At 39.7% G+C, this 23,027-nt stretch overlaps 1 protein-coding gene and 1 long non-coding RNA gene across 4 annotated transcripts in view; one reads left to right on the top strand and one right to left on the bottom strand.

Annotated features, from left to right (window-relative positions):
- Positions 1 to 23,027, top strand: part of MKLN1 (muskelin 1) — a 326,049-nt gene that overhangs the window by 10,058 nt on the left and 292,964 nt on the right. Inside the window, exons 2-3 of one of the 2 annotated variants that reach the window (XM_054505196.2) lie at positions 6,387 to 6,496; positions 12,838 to 12,962. In XM_054505196.2, the coding sequence (XP_054361171.1) occupies positions 12,946 to 12,962 (17 nt within the window). In that variant the 5' untranslated portion in view covers positions 6,387 to 6,496; positions 12,838 to 12,945. The remainder of the gene's footprint in view (positions 1 to 6,386; positions 6,497 to 12,837; positions 12,963 to 23,027) is intronic. The other variant, XM_054505195.2, reaches the window with a different exon arrangement.
- LOC123835301 (uncharacterized) overlaps positions 13,819 to 23,027 on the bottom strand; it is a 32,073-nt gene continuing 22,864 nt past the window's right edge. For both annotated transcript variants that reach the window (XR_008505226.2, XR_006788711.3), the window contains 3 exons: positions 18,135 to 18,337; positions 16,504 to 16,590; positions 13,819 to 14,104 (listed from right to left, as the gene is read on the bottom strand). This is a non-coding gene — a long non-coding RNA (uncharacterized LOC123835301). The remainder of the gene's footprint in view (positions 14,105 to 16,503; positions 16,591 to 18,134; positions 18,338 to 23,027) is intronic.

Below are 23,027 nucleotides of genomic sequence, written 5' to 3'. Positions count from 1 at the left end.
GGACCCCCTCCAGAGCCCTGGTCTTCTCTACCATGACTCTGACATTTGTTTAGTGTATCTCTGACCAGTCCTCTTCCCTAGAGGGCTGTATTCTGCTGCCCATACCCCTGCTGGCAATCTCCTTAAACTATGGTACACATTGGCCTCACCCTTCATGCTGGACTGCCTAGTATTAATAGCTTCTTGAACTTTACCTTGGTAAGAGACACCAGCCTTGAAGAGCTGCCCTAATCCAAGCCAGCTTCTGTATTCACAGCCCATGCCCCAGGGAGTACTCCTCACCCCAGTCTTGGCTTGTGCTCTCTCTCCACTGGCCGTGTGTTGTCAGGCCTTGTGATCTTGTTATGGCAACATTAATAATGCTTTCCCAATACAAATGACACAATTATTGGCACGGGGGCATAATACAGGGGTAATGAAGAACTTCAGCGTCCACTGACAAGCTCATTCTGCTGAAAAGAGCATCAAATAAAGTTGGAACGACTTAAATCTAAACTAATTGCTTATTGAAGAGGTACTATTCTATGCATAATTCTCACCAGCTAAGAAGGATGTGTTGGTAAGTGACCATGGCATCCTTGAACTTGTAATAGCCAGAGAAGGCAATTCTGCACTTGCTAACCTGACACAAAGAAGACTTGAGCAAGTTAAGGGAAAAGATGGATGTGAGGCTCTGTCTGGCCAGGAACTAGGAAAGAACGCAAAAGAGGAGTACAATGACTTGAAATTTAAATTTGTATAAAACCAGGGCACCTCGGTGGCTCAGTCAGTTGAGTGTCTGACTCTTTATTTATAGCTCCGGTCATGGTCTCATGGGTTGTGAGATCGAGGCCTGTGTTGGGCTCTGCGCTCAGCTCGGGGTCTGCTCAGGATTCTCTCTCTCCCTCTGCCCCTCCCCCTGCTCCCTCTCTCTCTCTCACTCTAAATAAATAAATAAATAAATAAAATCTTTAAATTTTTATAAAACCATGATTTCAATGAAGAAAAGGAAGGATCCCAAAAAGATCAATGTGGCTGCTTAAGAAGTGTTCTGATAAACTCATATGTTTAAAGGACACGTGCAGAAGGCAGAAGTAGGGCCTTGTTCAAAGGAAGGGCTCAGGCCTGTGAAAATAATGCAAGAGGGCTAATGTCCAGAGACAACTGGGGTCTGCAAAAAGTACTGAAGACAATTAATGGGTTTTTGTTTGTTTTTTTGCTTATGTTTATAGTAAGAACAATAATGAAGACAGGGTAGCACCATTGAATGGGGCAGACCATCTAATACTAATAGCTAAAAAACACAATCATTCCACTATAGTATTTCCTAGATTACAAGGTACAAACTTTTTCCCCTCACATTTTTAATATTTCCAGAATCAGGATGTATCTTCAATATATATGTTTAATGTGATAGTGTTTGGGGGAGGGTTCTAAAAAAGGTAATTAAATGGTGGTGCATCATACAATAAATCGGTCTTAGAACAGAATTTTTTTTTTAAACATTTGTTTAGCTTGGAGAGAGAGAGAGAGCACATGTGTGAGCAGGGGGCAGGGTACAGGGAGAGGGAGAGAATCTCAGGCAGACTCCCCACTGGGTGGGGAGCCCGATGTGGGGCTCAATCCTACAACCTTGAGATCATGACCTGAGCTGAAATCAAGAGTCAGATGCTTAACTGACTGAGCTATGCAAGTGTCCCTAGAATAGAATTTTTTTAATGGCATTTTATTCACTTAGCTCTGCTGGTATCAATCACACTCAGCAGATGAGGGGTCCACTTTGTGTCCTGGAAGGGACAATGCTGGCCAGTAGTCACCAAAGGTAGGAAAGATCAGAAAGCACTTTGGAGACCACATTCAGAAGTGTGTTGCTCCATGGAGGGGAGCAGAGGAGGGCTGGTAAGCACTAATGAAGAATAGAAGAGTCAAAAATATTAGAGATAGGACTGAGACCATACAAGAAAACTGTGGTCAAAACCTCTAAGAAGGAAGAAAGAGGGACCTGCTGGCCCACAGAAGCTAAGTCCCTGGACAGGCACATCACAAAAGGGGAACAGGATGATGTCTTAGCTCGAGTTGCCATAATAAATACCATAGACTGGGTGACTTAAAAAACATTTATTTCTCACAGTTCTGGAAGCTAAGAAGTCCAAGAACAAGGCACCAGCAGATCCGGTGTCTGGTGAGAGGCCATTCATTCCCTAGTTTACTGATAACCACCTTCTTGTGTACCTACACATAGAGAGAGATCATCTCCTTTGTGTCTTTACTTAGTAGGACCACTAATCCCATTCATGGGGCCTGATAGATGATGGCTTGCCCTGGGCAGAACATCTTGAACTATGACCGGCTCATAGTATGTGGGCACTCCTGCGTCTTGCCACTTCTGAATCACTGCTGTGATCAACTTAAAGCTCCCGTGCTCCAGCGTCCACCTTAGAAGATGTTTAGGTTAAGACATAGATCTGCGCTCACAAACTAAGAAAAGACATTGCAAAGATAGAAGTAAAACCCTGATTAACTCAGAAAAAAAAGACAAGGAATGGCTCAAATAAATAACCAGATAACAACACAGCAAAAATACAGTGATTTTACCAGAATAAATTCAGGGGACAGTTGGGGATATGATCTATTTCCACTGGGTCTACGGAAACCATATTAAAGAAGAATTTCATAGAACCTATAGATCATTCTGCCGTGAAGGAAATTTTTCCAACCATGTATGATTAGACCTTTAGAAACCATGATGCATCCAGGTGGTCCCTATGCAGCTTGAATGTAAAGAGTTTAGCACCTGGGGAAGGGACAATGTCTTTTCATGATTTTTAACTCTTAGTTTCTACCATGTTAATAGTGATAAAACACATAAGTTTTTAAATGGCAGAGAATTTCTCATTTTCTATTAAAAACAATAATCTTGATACTCAAAAATATAGTCCTTACCTTACTTATCTTCTCAAATGCATCCCCCTTTCCCAGCTGCTACTTCCTTTGGGACACCCATGTAGTCCTGGGAAAGTTGACTCCACCTTTATCTCCAAGAGGTAGGGCATGTGTTCCCGACTAAGCCAATCAATGAATAACCAATGAATTTCATTTTCTTTGCCCCAGTGACTGCTTCAGGTAGGGGCATGTGACCTAAGTCAGTCCAGTGAAAGAGAATGTCAGAACTTTTGCTAGAAATGCCAGAACAAAAATAATTTGCTTCAGGAGGTAAATGCAGGAGCTTTTAACCCTGGGAGGTCTTGGCTGCCATCTTGGGACCACAAGGGGAGAGTCTATTTATTTATTTGTATTTTTATTTTTTTAAGATTTTATTTATTTGACAGAGAGAGAGACAGCAAGAGAGGGAACACAAGCAGGGGGAGTGGGAGAGGGAGAAGCAGGCTTCCCAAGGAGCAGGGAGCCCGAGGCAGGGCTCGATTCCAGGACTCTGGGATCATGACCTGAGCTGAAGGCAGACGCTTAACGACTGAGCCACCCAGGCACCCCAGGGAGAGTCTATTTAGAATGGAGCTATCACCAGGGATTCAAGCAAATAAATGAAAAGGGAACCTTCAGGTGATTTCTACATTGTGCCAGCCACCCGGGAAACATGACCCCAAAGCCTTTGAACTTTTCACTTGTGGGAGCCAATAAATAATATTTTTTGTTTAAACCAATTTGAGTTCAATTTTCTATTTCTTGAAACCAAAGATTCCTTTTGATTCAAAAGAATAAATAACATGGCTAAGAAGGAATGGAATACATTTCAGATGGGATAAAGAGTTAAATGTGAAAAATGGCCCATACAAGAGAAGTTATATGTGTTGAAAAGATGAAAGTGGTGTAAGCATTTTTTTAAGATTTTATTTATTTATTTGAGATAGAGCAAGAGAGAGCGTGCAAGTGCGGGGTGGGGGGAGGGCAGTGGGAGAGGGAGAAGCAGTCTCTCCACTGAGCAGGGAGCCCGATGCAGGGCTCAATCCCAAGAACCTGGGATCATGACCTGAGTCAAAGGCAGATGCTTAACCAACTGAACCACCCAGGTGCCCCAAGCATTTCTTGACCTTTACATGGTAAAGGCCCTCATGAGCAAAGAAGTAAAGGCTTATGGTTTATAAAAGACAAACAGTTATAGATTTGACACTTAAATCTTTATAATTTATGTAGATAAAAACAGTACCACAAACAAAATAAACAGATAAATGAGAGATTCTAGAACTTTTGCAATTATATATAACAAATATATATATATATATATATGACAAAGAGTAGTGTCCTTAATATATAAAGACCTCTTGCAAACAGAAGAATACATCTCAAGAGAATGGGTAAAGAACATGAGAAGGTGGGAGAAAAAAAGGAATTCAGTTGGTCAATTAAAATGAAAGCAGTCCAATCTTAGTAATTAGAGATACACAGATCAAGGTAAGACCAGATGTCTTTGTGCCTAGCAAATTATCAAAAACTTTAAAATGATATCTTGCATAGCTAAAGATGCAGGGAAATAAGCACCATCATACAATACTGGGCATGGAAACTGGTTCAAGCATTCTAGACAGCAATTTGGCACCATGTATCAAAAACCCTAACATATACAAACCATATAACATAGTCATTTCATTTCAAAGTTTTAAATATTTAACACATTATTTACCTGGAGGTTTCTAAGTGGTAATAATAACTCTACTACTTAATATGTGCAAGGTTCTATGCAAAAGTACTTTCCATCTATTATCTCAGTTCATCTTCTCTAACACCCAGAAACACAAGCACTGCTATCATCCCCATTTTACAGATGAGTAAACCAAGGCTCAGGATGGCTCATGAATTTGCTTCTGATTAGATGACAAGTAAGTAGTGGAGCTGGAATTCAGTCATAGAAAGTCTGGTTTCAGAGCCCTTATGCTTCACTGTTATACTAAAGTATTCTTCTGGCCCTTGGCTCGTATTCTCAATTTATTTTTCTTCTTTTAAAAGGAAGACTTATTAATCTTGAGTTAAAACTTAAAAGGCATACTTCTGCTAAGAATACAAAGCTGAGAAAATGGAAGAGAAAGAAGGCAAAAAAACCAACATTTATCTAGTCCTTATGATATATTGGACTGTTCTACCCTCCACGAAGCCACAGAACCACTTTGCAATGTAGTTATGATTATCCCTGTTTCACTGATAAGTTGAGACAGAGAGATCATGACATGACCAAGGTCACTGAGCTACCTAGCAAAACCAGAATTCCAATCTACATCTGCTTGACTCCTAAGCCCTTGCTCTTTTTACTATTGGCTAATAAAAACCAAATGTACAAATACAATATTTAGTGGGAAAAAATAAACTTCTGCAATTGGTTTTAAAAAGTCAATTGTATAAATAAGAATTGGGAGACCTATTTTATTAACATTTCAGGTGCAAAGGATCTCAGGACTTGGGTTGACTGTGAAGTACCATGAGTGAGTAGTGGGACTGTCAGAACATTCCTACAGTCTCAGATGGCATTAACAGAAAAACCACATCCTGGAAAGGGGCAAGAATATTCCAACTGGTTTGTACACTGTTTATACCAGATAAGGAAAATTGAGATTAATTCTGAGTGCCACATTTTAAAAGGACAGACAGCAATGGATGTCCAGAGGAGAGCAGCCAGTTGGTAATAAAATATATACATACCCCTATGCAAGTATACATACTAAAGATGGGATTATTTCACAAAAGTTCAATAAGAAGACCCAGGAGGTAGCTGAAAACCACCCTCAATTAGCTGAAGGGCAGCTATATGGAAGAAATTCTTCTTATGTTGTGTGTGACTCCAGAGGACAGGGAGCTGTCACTGGAAGGAGGTAGATTTGGGCCAGTTAATGAAAAATCAAAACATGACTATGTCTTGCATATCTTTTTAGGCACTAAAATGCCAAGCACACTGCTTTAGACATAACAGGCAGTCTGCATATATGTGTTGAACTGATTTGAATGTTCGATTGCTGCTCAAAAACTCAACGAGTTTGCCTTGTAGGGTAGTAACATGTGAGCAGAAGCTAGCTGGCAACCTATTGTAATAAAGACTCCCATTCCCATAAAAAGAAATTCCTACACTTGCCCCACTCCACCTTTTTCCCAGCCATTCCCTGCTTCCCTCCCAGCCAAACTTCAAAGAGGAGTCTTCACTGCATCCATTCCAGCCTGACTTCTAACTCTCTAGAATATGTGCTCATCAGATCTAATCACCAAACATAACCCTCTCACTCATCCTACCCCAGGGAGAACTGCTGGTCATTTCCTCCTGGAAGGGCTCTTCTCCCTTTACTTACCACTGACCCAATCTCACGCTACCTTTCTGTTCCTCCTCAGCCTCCTCCCCTGGCTCCTCCTCCCATGACAACTTGCCTGCACACTTTCTCTTTCAGCTTCTCCGTGTTTTCTCTCCCCAGGATATCCCATCCATTCTGAGGATTTAGCTACCGTTGGACACTGCCTTCCGAACCTACACACTCAGTCCAAACCTCTTTCCTGATCTGCAGACCTGTCTCATTCGCCACTGGTATCACTGCAAACTTAATATGCTACTCATCATCCCCACCACATGGGCTCTCCTTCCCCCCCTTTAGCTTAGTTAATGTCATTACACTTTAGCTGTGGCCTCTCTCCCCTGCTCCCAAACTCCTATCTAATCAATAGCCATGTCCTCAATACAACTTCTAAATCTCCCTTGGATTTGTCACTGCTTTTCATCCCACTGCTGCTGTGGTGATTCAGACCTTAATCCCTTCCTTAGACTATTACAGGGGCCTTCTAATTGGCTTTCTAGGCTCCAGTCTCCCCTTATTCTAACACAGCCTTCATCTTGCCAACTAAAGGCTTATTTATTTTTTTAATGTGAATGATCACACCTCTCTCCTACTTAAGAGCCTCTGGTAATTACTTACTGTCTTCAGTATAAAGTCCAAATTCCTTACCTAAATCAAGCTTCTTTTTGATAAGGCTACAACCCACCACAGTCATTTTCAACTCACACCAGACTTTCCTCTTTTTTCTGAACACAGTTTGCCTTTTCACAACTTTGTACCCTTTTTCTTCCTATTCCCATTGGGAAAATGCCACTCCTCTCCCCTTGGCCAACCCATCTCCTCCTTCAGTGCCCAACCCAAACTTCAGCATCTCTAGAAAAAAAAAAAATCCCTTTTAGCTTCCAAGTAAGACATCAGGGCTAGATATATGGTATTTAAAGCAACAGACTGGGGGTGCCTGGCGGTCTCACTTGGTAGAGCATGTGACTCTTGATCTTGGGGTTGTGAGTTCAAGCCCCATGTTGGGTGTGGAGATGACTTAAAAATAAAATCTTTTAAAAATAAATAAATAAAAGGAAGAATGGACTGGATGGGTAATTGTAGAGAAGTAAGCCCAAGGGAACTTCCAGCATTCAGAAATCAGGAAGGACCCAGCAAAAGTGAATGAGACGGAATACACGATGAGGTAGGAGGAAAGTCAGTGTGATGTGATGGAAGTCAAGTAAAGAAAATGTTTCAACAAGAAGGGAGTGATCATCTGTACCAAGAAGCTGCTGAGAGGACAGTAAGGTGAGGATGGACAATTGACCCTTAGATTGGACAACCTAGAAGTCACTGTGATCTTCTCATGTGTGTTTTCAGTAGAGTAATGGGGAACAAAGGGCTGACTGAACTGGCTTCAAGAGATAGAAATGAGGAGGTAGATGTTTGTTGAATGGGTAAAGTATTGGATGAATGAAGAAATGATGTCTTAGAGAGAATTCCATAATTGGTCCGGAACCAAAATAGATGAGTTATTTTGAACTCTGAGTCTCTGAAAAATTTCCAAATAGAAACAAGGATGCAATTGCATGATGCAAAGCTTTTCCTAAGTGACAAGGGAATTCAGAGTAAGATTAACCAAGCAGTGGAGTTATTCTAGGGAAGGTTCCATGTGAGTTCTGTAGTGATCCCATTTTATCAACTGCTGACCCAGTTCACAAAGACCTTCGTGCAGGACTTCTCAGAGGCTTCAGGGAAGAGCAGTCCCTGCAGGTACTTATGTGTAGCATATTCAGAGACTCTTTCCAAACACCTCTTGCTAGTGTGTGGAGTTGCTATAAGAAGTCTGTAAGGCCAGCTCTCATTCCTTTGGAGGCTGGGCTATGCAACGTCTGAATGATTAGAAAGAGGTGAGCAGGAAAAACCTGACCCATCCAACATTGTACATTGAAAATGCTGTTTTTGGAAATACTTCTCTATAAAATTTTTATACTGAAATAATAATGGAGATGGCCTAAGTGATCACCTATATTTGAGGAAGAGGTAGGCTGTTCTTACCTGCCACCCCCTGGAGTATGATAGTAATGAAATATGGAGAATATAGACTCAAGCTTTGATTTTGTGACATTCCTCAAGTGGTCAGAGTCTTAAAAGGCACTTTGGTGTAGATCCCATGTAGAATGTGTTTTTACTTATATGACTGAGGACAAATAACCTAGGGACCATATATTTCCCTTTACAGAATTGTCTATGGTGAAGTCCAGGGCTTGGACTGTGAAACAGAATCTGGCATAGAATATTTGAAGAACCTCCTGTTTCCCATAGTTCCCCAAATGCATAGGGTGCTCTTATTTGCCTATCTGTGCCTTTGCCCATGCTGTGCCCTCTATGTGAAATACCCCAATCCCTTTTTCCTGACATGCTAAGATCTAGGAGCACCTTCTCTAGGAGGCCTTCCTCATCCTCTCAGACACACACCGATCCCCTTTCTATGCTCCCCAAACCATTTTCATGTGTCATTCCTTCTCCACATCTACTGCACTGAACTACAGTTGTTTACTCCTCTGGCTGTTTACCCTCACTGGTCTGTGAGTTTCCTGAAGTCAGTGATTTGGTCTTCCTATTTTTATTCTTTGCATCTAGAATAGTGCTTGTACATTTTGAGCACACACTCACTGTTTTGAACGGATGTATGAATGCTTGAGGGCATTAGTGAATGAATGAGTGAATGAATACATGAGAAGATCAGAAAAAAATGTTATCCTCCAAAAGGAAGCTAATAAAAGCATAAAAGTGCCAGTGCCTTTACATACATGCACAATTTGTGCAGGTAAGGGTACTTTTGAAATCCAGCTGAGATGACAAGATCATTACAACATAATGTGTATGAAGAAGAGATATTACAATCGACTAGCAATATGTCTAGCACAAGTTGGTGAGAACTGTGCTGATTGAAAGCAGAGTTGTGTAGTGAAATTGATTCTTTTTGATCTAGATTTGAGAGAGAGATTTCATCTGTAGGACACATGAACATTTTGGTGTTGGTTATTTCTTTTTTTTTTTATTAAAAGATTTTATTTATTTATTCATGAGAGACAGAGAGAGAGAGAGAGGCAGAGGGAGAAGCAGGCTCCCAAGGAGCAGGAAGCCCGATGCGGGACTTGATCCCAGGACCCTGAGATCATGACCTGAGCCGAAGGCAGACGCTTAACCATCTGAGCCACCCAGGCGCCCGGTTATTTCTTTTAAGCAAGATACTTTTCATCTTAAAGTGTAAGGGCAAGGTACACTTTAATAAACATGTTTATCTAAAGCAGGGCTTCATTGGAAGGAAGGAAGGAAGGAAGGAAGGAAGGAAGGAAGGAAGGAAGGAAGGAAGGAAGGAAGGAAGGAAGGAAGGAAAGAAGGAAGGAAGGAAGGAAAAAATAAACGAGCTGTTATACCTCTAAAACGGAAGCTACATGTTACATTGAACTGTCATTTTATCCCAACATGCCTTGGTTTCTTTCATGCATATTATAAAATGATAATAGCCCTTACTAGTATTTACATTATAAAAGTGTTGTTACTGTAAATTAGATAGTATAAAATGGGTTATGATGTCTTCCCTGAAAGACATGCACTATACACAAATGAGGTATTATTATTTAGTTTTTCCTTTTCAATCTCGTTAAATGAGAATTAGATGAAAACTTGGCTTTAAAGCAATATCCGGTGGGTAAATGATTATTGACCGAAGTGAAATGAAAAAAAAAAAATCTTTAGCTGAAAACTCAGTGTAGCCAATCTGTGCACAAGGCAAAAATAGTGTATTTGTCTGTGATGTTCATCACTGTTTTTATCACCTCTCCGTGCTATAATCACAAACTGAAGACAGTGAAGGCTTTCTATTCAGTCATCGTAAGCGTTTTTGAGAATATGGACATCCTGGAACGATTACAATTTGGCCATATTTTTTCAACTAATCAAGCCACGGAGCTAGTTTTGTTATTGATTTCGGGCCTGCATGAATACCTTGTCAGGCCTCTGTTTCCACTCCTGGTTCTTAGGCTCAGGGATGGCTATTCACTACAACCTTTTCAGGTTGTTCCCCATTCACACCACCCAGGCCAGAGCTTATCTGGCTTCCTCTTGCAATCTAGCGTTATGATGGCAGGAGAGGGGTTGTGGAAATAAGATTGGGGGACTTGTTGTGCATGTTGGGAACTTCAGTTCAAGTAATGAAGTCCTGAGAGAACACACTGGGAAGATTTGGGATAACAGATCCAGTGGGACGGACTCACTGTCCAGGATAACTGTGCCTGGCCTCTGTGTGCATGTGAGAGCTTCAGCCCATTTCCAGTTCTTGGTCCTTGCTCTTGGATGGCCCTCCCGCTCCTCCCCTCATGTCCAAACCCCTTACAGTGTTCATCCATCATGTATTGGCTCACCTTCACTCCCTAGGACCAACCTTCAGCATTATTGACAGTGGTAGTCATCTGTTTTCCACCTGACCCATGTATTTTGGCTTCTGGATTTTGTTCTCAGAGAGGCCCCCTGCTTGGATAGCGGTCTGGCCAGCTGTGGGGCCAGCTGCCTGCTCCAGACTCCAAGGTGACCAAATTTCTCTCCTCTCCTTCTAACTGGTCCCAATACATAAGCTCTGGCAATAAGTGAATAGTAATGATCATGTGACAACTGTATCTGACCAGATTTTTACCTATGGTGGGCTGCTCAGAGAGGCCAGGTTACATCATGCACCACAGTGGGCCTGGTGTCCAGGAAGACTGTGTGGGTCTTTGAGGCCTCGAGAAGGATCGGGTGCAGAGGAAGAGCTGCAGAGCAGAGAAGGCAGGTTTGGTTTACTCTACAGTGTTAGCCATGTCCAGGACTGGTGGTGGAACCACAGGCCCATGCACAGGCCACACCTGCAAGCAAGAGTGTTGCTAGGTAATCAGCTGAGCTACAGGTGACTATAGGTGGTGAGGAAGCCTTCGTGGTGGCCCTCTTTCCTTCCCTTTGGGAAGAAAATTGAGGGATTAAATCTTCCATTTTTGAGTCAAACTTTTTGAAATAGTTGTGTAGACATTGTTCACTGGCTGTCTTTGTTCCTCGATTCATGTGACCTGGCTTCTGCCTCCACCAGCTGCTCTTGCCCAGCTGCTGAAGTATCTCCTTGGCGCTCACCCCGTGACTGCTTCTCAGCCTTTTTCTTGATCTCTTGACAGCATTTGCCTTTGTTGACCACAACCTACTTGTTGAAACGTGCTTTTCCTTTGTCCTCTGTGATACCTCACATTCTTGTTTCCCTTGTCTCCCTCTGATTGCACCTTCTTCCTCTTTTTTTTTTAAGGAAACTTTGTCTGCCCATCCTTTAAGGTCGGTTTTCCTCTTGGGCTCTCTTAGGCCTTTTCTCTTCCCCAGTGCTCATTCAGTGTATCTCGTTCATCATTGTGGATTCTATTGTTGCCTGTCATGTACTGATGATCCCTAAACCTGTATCCTCAGACTTCTAGATCAGACTACCTGCTGCTACCCTGCCCATGTTCTCCAGGTGTCACACACCAAACATGACCTGGTCTGAACTTGCCCCTTCTTCACAGCTCCTCTCGTTTGTGTTTCTGTTTTGCTGTCCTGGTGACTGACATCACTGTCCACCCAGGTGGTCAAGCCAAACATCTGAGCAGCAGTCTTGACTTTGCTCTTTCAAAACTCTAACATTCAAGCGATTACACATTTTAGTAGACTCCACCTCCTCTATGACAGAGCTTGTAAGGTTCTGAATAATTTGGTCCCACTTACCTTTCCGATCTCATCTCTGACCGCTCTGTCCCAGCTATGCTGAACTAATTTTCAGTGTTCAGATGCTCAGCATGCACAGTCATTTCTGTTACCTCCAAAATGTGCATCTGCCATACCCTCCACCTAAAACAGACTTGCCCCATTTCTTTTTTTTTTTTTTTAGGATTTTATTTATTTATTTGAGAGAGAGAGAGAGTGCATAAGTGGGTGGGAGGAGGGGCAGAGGCAGAGGGAGAAACAGGCTCCCACCGAGCAGGGAGCCCAACATGGGGCTCAATCCCAGGACCCTGGGGTCATGACCCAAGCCTAACGCAGATGCTTAACTGACCGAGCCACCCAGGCACCATGCCCCATTTCTTTTTTTAAACTAACTCCTTCATACCTTGTAAGTCCCCATGTACAAGTCTCTAACTTGCAATTCTCCCAAAGTCTGGATTAGGTGATCCTCCTAGAGCTCTTGATACACTTCTTTATCAGAGCTTCCTTTCTTATTTCTAGCTTGCCTTCTACTATAAGGTCTACTCTAAAGCCCCCGGAAACAGGGACCATATTTATCCTACTCACCTTGGTATTCCTAGTACCAACACAGTAATTGATACAAAATAAATGCTCAATGAATGAGGGAATATAAATGTTAAAAGTATCATTGTGAGAATATAAATTTTGAATCAGAATATGCAATTATCTGGGACTTATCAAGTCCCTCTAATATCAAAGGGAATTGAAATTTATCTAGAACGCTTTAGAAGAATTTATCAACATTAGAATAATGAGCAGATAGCAGTTAATAGAGGTAGATTTCACATCTGTCCCTGGTGGACTTCTTTTCCAGAATTCAGTATCCAGGTTCTCTGAGCCATGTTTTGGGATCACCCAAGCATTCCATCCTCCTGACTTTTCATAAATTACTGGATTCATAACCCACTCCATACTTGAGAAGATGGGGATTGGAATAAGGTAAGTGCTAGCTTCTCTGTTTTTCAATTCTTCGATTCTCCTCTCTGGAGTTTTCGTCAAGAGGTGTGACTGGCTTCCGTTCTAGTCTTGATGGCCTCACAGTGTTTGAATATTCTATGCATATGAAGAAATGTTGTGAAGGAATTATGTCCTTCCAAATATTTTTGTTTGTTTGTTTCATGACTATTTACATTCTTCCTATTGTTCTACCAATTTTTTCTTAATGTGATTCCACATAGAGGAAAGTGGGCTTTGCAAAATCAACTTGCTGCCCACTTCGGGACACCTTTTGGTCCAGATGCACACTAAGAATGTAGGACATGAGCACTGCAATTAAACTTCAAAAACAATTCTGCATTAGCCATGTTGTCTATGGACCAACTCCCATTCCATCCCACTGTCAACCTTCCTTAGCCCCGTACCTGCTTTAGCTTTTCATTGAAAGACCTTAGTATTATTTATTTTTAAAAATTTATTATCTATCTCCTCTACTAGAATGTAGGCTTGCCGAGGGTAGGGATTTTGTTTTACTCACCACTATATACCCAGCACATGGAATAGTAACTGATGCATGGTAGACACTCAATAAATATTTGCTGATTGAATGAGTGATGTCTTTTTAAAAATTTTCTTAAGAGGCTGATGCACACCTAGGTCTCTAGGGATCTAATGCAGGTCTGGTTTGCAGCCCCATCCCCCTTAACACTTCTATTGATGATTAAGATAATAACATTGATGGTGTGCTAAATTGATCACACACCAACTGGAAAGAATCACAAATGAGCTGGATGAGACAGTCAGGATCTCCCCCTGCCCCCCGATTGAATCCCAACAAAATGTAAGAATGAATCACACCTAACAATATAAAGTTTAATAGGGACAAGTGTAAAGTACTCAAAGATCCAAAATTCAGTTGTACAAGTATAGATTGGGGGTGAGGTGTCTTACAATTGCTCACGTAGGAAGATTTAGAGTCTCCTGTAGATTGTTAGTAGATGATGAGTCAACACAGTGTGATGTACCTCAAAAAAAAATCAATTTTTTGCTATATTAATAGAAATATAGTGTTCAAGTTGGGAAGTCATTCTCTAGTACTCACTTGTGATCAGGCCACAATTGTTCTGTGTTATAAATCCTTCAACCTGTAAGAAGGACATTGATAAACAAAGATTATTCAAGGAGAGTAAAAAAGGATGAGGGATCATATAAAAATGGTCATATAAATAGTGTCATATAAAAATGATTAAAAAATTTAAGATTGTGTGTGGGTGTGTGAGGATGAGGATGATAGCTAGCATATGTAGCTACCTTCCAAAGTTAGAGGGGCTATCCTGCAGAGAAGAGATGAGATTTCTTCTGAGTAGTCCCAAATGACAGATGGAGGACCCCTGAGTGGAAGATGTAAGCATGTATATTTCAACCCAACAATTAGCCTTGCCCACCAATCAAGTAGATAACTGTTAGTAGTAAGTTCCCTGCCCCTGATGGTATTCAAGCAGAATTCAGGCATTCCTGCCCCATTTGCTGGATATATCTGTGATGGAAGTTCAAACACTGGGGTGAGGGATCAGGTTCATCACAATAACAAACACATATAGAGTGCCTACTATAGGGCAGGCATCATTGTACGTGATTAATGTGGATTGTTATGCTTAATACTCATATCAGTCGTACTAGTTCCATCTTAAAGATGAGAAGAGTGAAGCTCAGAGGGCTTAAGCAGCTTGCCCAAGGTCTTACACCTTGTACAAAGCAGAGCAAGGATTTGAACTTAAGCAGTCACATCTCTGACCTTAATTATTATTCTATAAAGGACTCCCACTTCTAGAAAACCATTCCTTCCCACCCTGACGTTCTGTCGCTCTAATGAAGTAATCAAACCAGGGAGCTTATTATCTCCAGTAGTAAATGCTTCTCTAGTAAATAGTTTCTTTCAATATAGTATGCAGGGACTAAATTCGCCTGGGCATTTGACATTTGTGGTGTACGATATGGAGCCCAGCATAGGACCTGGCACACAATAGGTGCTCAATAATAATTTTTTTAAAACAAAAAGAATATGTGGGGGCGCCTGGGTGGCTCAGTCGTTAAGCGTCTGCCTTCGGCTCAGGTCATGATTCCAGGGTCCTGGGATCGAGCCCCACATCGGGCTCCCTGCTCCACGGGAAGCCTGCTTCTCCCTCCCCCACTCCCCCTGCTTGTGTTCCCTCTCTCACTGTCTCTCTCTCTCTCTGTCAAATACATAAATAAAATCTTTAAAAAAAAAAAAAAAGAATATGTGAATGTAACCACACAAGATTGGCTACATTCAAAATGACAAAATCTCAATATATTGTGCCAGAGGAAAAACAAGAGAATTTCTGGGTGGTCTACTGAGGACACTTGGCAAAAAGTGGTAATCCATCATTTCTAGCCAAGGCCTTGAGAATTCCTGCTCCGTTTGGACAATATTCATTTCAACAAATATTTATTGAGTGCCTGTCCTGTGCTAGGTGTGACTAACATGCTGAGGGTCCAGAGGTGAATCAGAGGATGTACTGTTAGTGGGGGAGATGGACAGGTAAGCAAATTCTGACAATGCCATGTGACAAGTGCTGTCGCAGGAATGTGTGTATGTGTGTTTTTCAAGTATTACAGAAGCACAGAACTAATTCTACTTGGTTGAAAGAGTTGCCTGATACTTGATTACATTTTTAAAATGACTGCAACAGACTAATATGAGTTTATTTGGTCTTCATAAAGACCACGTGAGGTCCGTGATCCCTTTTCGTACAGAAGATGAAATAAAGTTTCATAGAGGTTAGGTGAGTTCCCCCAAGGTCAGGCAGCTGGTAAGAATAATTGCTGGCATTTAGTGCATGCTTAGGATACCTGAGGCTCTGTTTTAAGCCCTATTAAGACATTTTTTTTAAAAGATTTATTTAGGGGCACCTGGGTGGCTCAGTCATTAAGTTTCTGCCTTTGGCTCAGGTCATGATCCTAGGTCCTGGGATCGAGCCCCACATCGGGCTCTCTGCTTGGCCAGAAGCCTGCTTCTCCCTCTCCCACTCCCCCTGCTTGTATTCCTGCTCTCGCTATCTCTCTATATATAAATAAATAAATTTATTTATTTAAATAAATAAATAAAATCTTAAAAAAAAAGATTGATTTATTTATTTGGGGGGGGGCAGAGAGAGAGAGAGAATCTGAAGCAGACTCCAGGCTGAGCGCAGAGCCTGACGTGGGGCTCATCTCAGGACCCTGAGATCACGACCTGAGCCAAAACCAAGAGTGGGATGCTTAACCAACTGAGCCACCCAGGTGCCCCGGTCCTATTAAGACATTTAATCCTCAAGACTACTCTCTGAGGCTCTTATTGATATCACCGTAATTTTATAAATGGGAAAACCGGGCACAAGATTTAAATGACTTGCCCAGAGTCGCATAGCTAGAGAGTGGAAAACGAGAATTTGCATCTCTGCGTTCTGGCTTTAGCAGGCACACACACTTACCCACTGAGCTAAATTACCTTTAACTGGTTCCCTAAAGAGCTGGAACTCACCTGGAGTCTGAGTCCAAGTTCAGCTTTCTTTCAAGTGACCTTGCCCTTTAGCGATATTGCATCCCAATGAAAAGAAGTGGTGTGTGCCTGGATATAAGGAGAGGTCGTGTAAGTTGGGCATCCAAGGAAGTGTTTTGGGAGCAGAGGGGTAAAATCGAGAATATGCATTAGTTGTGTACACAGAGTTTTTCAGGGCGGCCAAAATTTGGTTTGCTGTCCTTCAGGTCAGCACTCTGAGCTCTAGGGACTATGATTTGTTACTCATAGGAACTAGCCACCAACACTTAGCCTGCAGCCTTTTTAAAATCGAGTTTAAATTTTTTAAAAGAAGATGACAGGATGTAAAACATTACGAATGAAGCAAGTTAAATTCAATACCTTATAAATAAGCAAGAATGGAGTTACAGAAAAGGAGAAATGAAGCACATAATTGCTTAAATTGTCCAAGCCTTTTCTCTATAATAAAAATTCTTGGATTGAAAAATAGTTCAATCCAATATTATTGTGCTTTAATAATTAAGTTGAGTTGGCTCTGTGGCAAATCTGAAAAAGAATTGGTTATTAAAATGAATGAAGTAGATTACCCTTCCCTCAATAATTACTACTTTAGCTAATGTGGATATGACCCATGCAATTGAATCGACCGCATTTTTTAAGACATCCACCTCCCATAATTTTTGGAGATTTGATAATTTTAAAATTAGCTGCAGGCTGGGATTTCTGTGGTAGGCGGAGGGGCAGAAAGGGTCAATGTTCTTCAGCATTCATTCCTTCAAAGCAGATGGGATTTGGGGTTTTGTCTGGTTTTTAGTGTTTTGTTTTGTCCTTTATGGAGACCTGGTAGATTCACCGATTATCTTGGCCTTTGTGTTTATGGATTTCTATTTTCTTGGCTTCAGGTCCTTGGAAACATTTGTTTTGATGATGGCAGGAGGGTTAGTCATGTTTTATTTTTGTTGTTCCTATTTATTTTTAAGATCCTTTCATTCAAGGCAATTTACAAGGTATTGTGTAACCTGCATTTATGTCTCCACAAATAAAATACTTCTAATACAACTTTAGAGGGATAGTTAATAATTTGATGCCCAGTTCATGTCCATCAGAATGATTCTGTAGTATTAGTAGCTAGAACAAGGGTATGCTCTGAAAAAACAACGCTTGAAATTTATAATTGAATTTAGCATTTAAACTTGAAATCCAAGTTTTGTAAATCAATTAATTTTGAGTTACCAAGCAGACAAATTTTTATAAACATATTTTCCTTTGCATCACCGAGTCAGTAAAAGTTGGAAAATTCTTTTCTCACACATTCCATTTTTAACTAAGCCTGAAGGTAAATTGCTTTTAGAAACCACATCCCAAACAAACAGTTTTTCATAAAGTTATGAGTAAATGAATAGAGTGGGCTCTACTAGCATTTGGGATGGATGTCTAATTAGAACTCCCAGTATTTCAAACACATAATTTACCAACGTTGAGGTTTTTAATTCTTAACTTTGAGTCCACTGGGATAAAACAAGTGACCTTTGTTGGAAATATGTCAAGAATCCATTTTCTCAGGTTGACCTTTAGTTTCCTGGTCACCAAATCAAAAGCTGTTGGTTCCCAGGGTTAAAGGTGTCTGAACTTACTAAAGTTTGTTAAAAGATCAAGGCAGAAAGCTAGCTTGGCTTTGCGGCTGTGAAGAACAGATCGCCCCCTCTCTTCTCCTTGATGCTTTTTAGTCGGTTTCTCCATGAGAGACTCTCCATCTCAACTGGCTCCATCTTTGCTCTAATATGAAGAATGCTGCACCTCTTGCACATCTTCCATTGTGTGAGGGAGGCGGAGAACCCTGTTTTTACAATGAGACAGATGAATATCATCCTTTGAACTGACTTGACATACTTTCTAGTACAAGGCTCCATACTAGGCACCAAGGACTGCTGCAAATGCTCTCAATCACCAGTGTTCTTAACTTAAAAGTGGTAACACAGGATTTGTAATGCGCTTGATAACTGTGTGACCTTGAGCAAGAAACTTAATCTCTCTCCAAAATAACTATTTCACAAGGTTATTGTAGTAAATAATTGAGATTATATATGAAAATACTTAGCACAAAACAGGGCACATAGTTGCAATTGTAGATTGAATTTATGTGAAGCATATAATCATCCATGGAACCTCAAATGGACAAATGGACCCAAATCGACATTATCTGCCCCTAGCCATTTGTTAAATCAGAAAATTTCACTTCCAAATGAATAACCACATCTACCAATGACTTTGCTTTAAAGTCTACATTTAGAACAAAATGTTACTCTAATGATATTCTGTTAATATATTTCGGAAAGGGGGTGCCTTTGGCTCAGTCGTTAAGCGTCTGCCTTCGGCTCAGGTCATGATCCCAGGGTCCTGGGATCGAGCCCTGCATCGGACTCCCTGCTTAGCGGGAAGCCTGCTTCTCCCTCTCCCACTCCCCCTGCTTGTGTTCCCTCTCTCGCTGTGTCTCTGTCAAATAAATAAATAAAATCTTTAAAAAAAAAAAATATATATATATATATTTCAGAAAGAAGCTGACTGTGGTTTCTTTAGGAGAAAATTACATGTGAACCAAAAGAAGAAGGAATACTAGATATCTTTATTTCAGAATAAATGAAGGGTTACTTCTCTGATTATAGGTCATTCAGATGATATAATTATTAGATGTCCATATGTAATTACAAAACATGCTTGTTTTTATAAGTTGGTTTGAAACAATTTTACTGATCTCAAAGAACTAATTTCCTCCTAATCGAATGGCAAACCTTGCAGTACACCATATTAACTTTTAATATGCTAAAATTACCCATTAACTATCTTTTTCTTTAATTGCATCTACATCATGGCCCTACATTTATTTCAGCGATACGAAAGGAGTGATTTCAACTGATTGCTCTCTCTCCATCACTAGATTTCTCTCTTGCTCTCTCTCCTTCACTAGAAAGTAGGAGGAAGAAGCATTCCTCCCACCCACTTACCTATGAAAAAAGGATTCTCCGAAGCTGCCAGGAATGAACACTATAGTAAAATTACAAGAAAATTTTGTTAAGAAACCTTTTCTCATCTGGAAGGTATTTGATTGAAACCTGAGGTGCTAGATTTCAGACAAAGGTGACTTTGGAGGAGAAAGTTGGTGCCAAACTGGATCAGTTGTTTTTGTGTTATGTAAGGAGGAGGAAAAAAAAAATGAGCTGTTTATTCCTAAGCCATAAATTTAAGATTATCGTATTATACCAAATGACAGAATTTCCAAACCTCAAAACTTAGAGTTATATTTTCATGAACTATTATCTGTAGCCACTCAAAACTAAATATATTTAAATATTAAATAATTTGCTTTGCCCAGTTATATTTAAAATATACAAAGTTATTTTATTCACTGTGTCAGCAGTGAATCCTAGTTTGAACTGTGAAAATGGTATTGTTAAACAAAAGATTTTTCTTTTTAAATAGCTTTTTCCTGATTATAAAGAATATATGTGCAGTATAAAAATTACAGTATATACAGTAGAGTAAAAACAAAAAAATATAAATCACCAAAACCCCCATAATCCTATCATGCAGAGGTAACCACCATTAATATTTTGTTGTATTTCTTTATAATGGATGTTTATCCACGCACCTCCCAAAATACCCATTATATATAAATGCATATTAATGCTTTATTATAGAAAATTTAAAACATAAAAAAAGTAGGTAGAAAGCATGAGTCCCATGTACTCATCAACCCATCAATACCCTCTTTCTCTTCCCTACTCATTTTATTTTAAAGCAAATATCAGAAATTATATCATCTTTTTTGTTTGTATTTGTCTTTGTTTTTTTAAAGATTTATTTATTTATTTTGGGGGGGAGGGGCAGAAGGAGAAAGAGAATCTCAAGCAGTCTTCTGGAGGCTGAGCGAGGAGATCATGACCCTGAGCCGAAATCAAGAGTCAGATGCCCAACCCATGAGCCACCTAGGCACCCCTGTTTTTGTTTTTTTGGGGGGGGACAGAAAGAAGGAGGGGGAAAGAGAGAATCTTAAGCAGGCTCCATGTCCAGTGCGGAGCCTGCTTTGGGGCTCGATCTCACAACCCTGATATCATGACCTGAGCCAAAATCAAGAGTCCAATGCTTAACTGACTGAGCCACCCAGGCACCCCAGAAATTGTATCATCTTAACCATAAATATTCCAATTTGGATCTTTAAAAGATAAGGTCTTAAAAAAAAACATAACCAGTATCACATCTAAACTAATTAACAATAATATTTTAATAATATGAAGTATTCAGTGTTCAAATTTCCAATTGTTTCATAAGTATTATAATTTATTTTCATAGTTTGTTTGAAGCAGGATCCAAATGAAGTTCCCATACTGAGATTGGTTGATATGTCTACTACATCTCTTTAAATATATATGGGTTTCCACTCTAATATTTCCTTGCAACTTATTTGTTGAAGAAACCAAGCTATAGAACTTGATTTTTCACATTGCATCCCCATAGTATAGTTTAACATCTCTTATATCCTGTGCATTTCCTACAACCATCCGCAAGCTTTATCAGATTCCGTTTTTTGGTTTTCGTGGTTTTTGTTTTTGTTTCTTTTTTTCAAAACTGCCTCATAGGTAGTGGTGTGTTTTGCCATGGGGGGTGGGGCATAATGTGTAATACTCTCTTCTTTTATGTTATCTAGAATCATTGGTTTATTAAGAATTGCAAAATAGAATTGAATTTAAATAAAACAAAAATCTTTTTAAAAGAATTGCAAAATAGTAATATTTTAATCTTATTATTCTTTGAGTTGATTTTCTGGCAGGTGCCAATGGTGGTCAAATAGGTGTTTTGTTATTTTGCTTTTATTTTTGTTGTTGTTTTCAATTATCATTTGAACTCATTAATTGAAACATGTTCAATGTGTTTCAATACATCTTGTTTAATTATTCTTATTAATGCTTAAATTATCCCTATTTGGTCTCTTCACATTAGCTCCTGACTTCTTTTGACATGACCCTAGTAGTCTTGGATAATGTCCTTGATATTTGGTATAAGGTGGTCTAGGTTCATCTTGTATAGTTCCACACAGTAAAAATCTATTTTTTTAAATCTATTTATATTTACGACTTGAGTATGTATAAATATAATACCAAACCATAAGACAGAAGCTGTTTATAATTGCAAAGACTGGAAACAACCCAAATGTTCATTAATAGAGGACTGGTTGAAAAAGTTTGGTGCATTCACACAATGGAATTCTGTGCAGTTAAAAAATTGAATTTAGGATCTTTATATATATGGCTTGATCTCTAGGATACATTGTAAGTACATAGCAAGAGGGAGAAAAGCAAACATATAATTTATGTAAGAATGGATATAAATATATATTTGTATACAGATACACATATACACACACATATACATGTGTGTATATGTGTGTGTATATATTTGCTTGAATTAAAGAATAAACAGTGGAAGGATAAACATCACAAAATAATAGTTACCTATAAAAGGGGGAAAGGAATGAAGTAGAAGGGATGGTGATAGAAACTAGACTTGTTTATCTTGTTTTGTAGACTTGACTTTGGAATCACGTAAATATTTTACATAATTATGAAAATACTAATTTTTTAAAATCCAATTCCTAATTTTTTTTAAAAAACCTAATTTTGTATCCAATTTGTGGCACACAGAGAAATTATTTTGAATAACTTTAAAACACAGTAATTTGACTATATATCCCTAATGGGATATTTCCTAAGGACAAAAAGGACTGCAAAAACATTTTTTAACCATTTTTGGTAATCATATGGTTGGTGGTAGTGTCGATATCGCTGTTCTGGGTAATATGGGATAAGCAAATACTAATTATGGGATCTTCTAATTCTATCATGTTCAGTGTCCTTGAGAGTCAGGATTCATAGCATGGGAGGAAGGAAATCGAGATGTAAAAGAAGAGGTTAGGTAAAAACCTTGTAGTTCTGAATTTGAATTAGAAGTTAGTTGGGCGCCTGGGTGGCTCAGTTGGTTAAGCGACTGCCTTCGGCTCAGGTCATGATCCTGGAGTCCCGGGATCGAGTCCCGCATCGGGCTCCCTGCTTGGCAGGGAGTCTGCTTCTCCCTCTGACCCTCCCCCCTTTCATGTGCTCTCTCTCTCTCTCTCAAATAAATGAATAAAATCTTTAAAAAAAAAAAAAGAAGTTAGTGATATAAGGTGCACTGGCTGGCTCAGTCGGTAGAACATGTGGCTCTTGATCTTGGGGTCATGAGTTCAAGCCTCACGTTGGGCGTAGCCATTTCTTAAAAAAAATTTTTTTAATGTTTATATTTACATATATTTCTTAGCTCCTCTGTTCACTGAAAAGACCTAGAAATAGTGATTAAGGCAGTAGCAATGAGCACCATTGATATCTATATTAGATCTGGCTGAGGCAGGAAAAATGTCTACACACATATACATATATATATCATAAATACATATAGTCATGTATACATATATTTAATGTATGTGTGACATCAGTTAT

The sequence above is a fragment of the Mirounga angustirostris genome, unplaced genomic scaffold (assembly GCF_029215605.1).
Source record: "Mirounga angustirostris isolate CCGP_5_RB_7025 unplaced genomic scaffold, mMirAng1.0.hap1 SCAF_12, whole genome shotgun sequence".
Classification (NCBI taxonomy): domain Eukaryota; kingdom Metazoa; phylum Chordata; class Mammalia; order Carnivora; family Phocidae; genus Mirounga; species Mirounga angustirostris.
The sequence above is the reverse complement of the archived record's forward strand: the minus strand, read 5'-3'. Positions and strand labels throughout refer to the sequence as shown.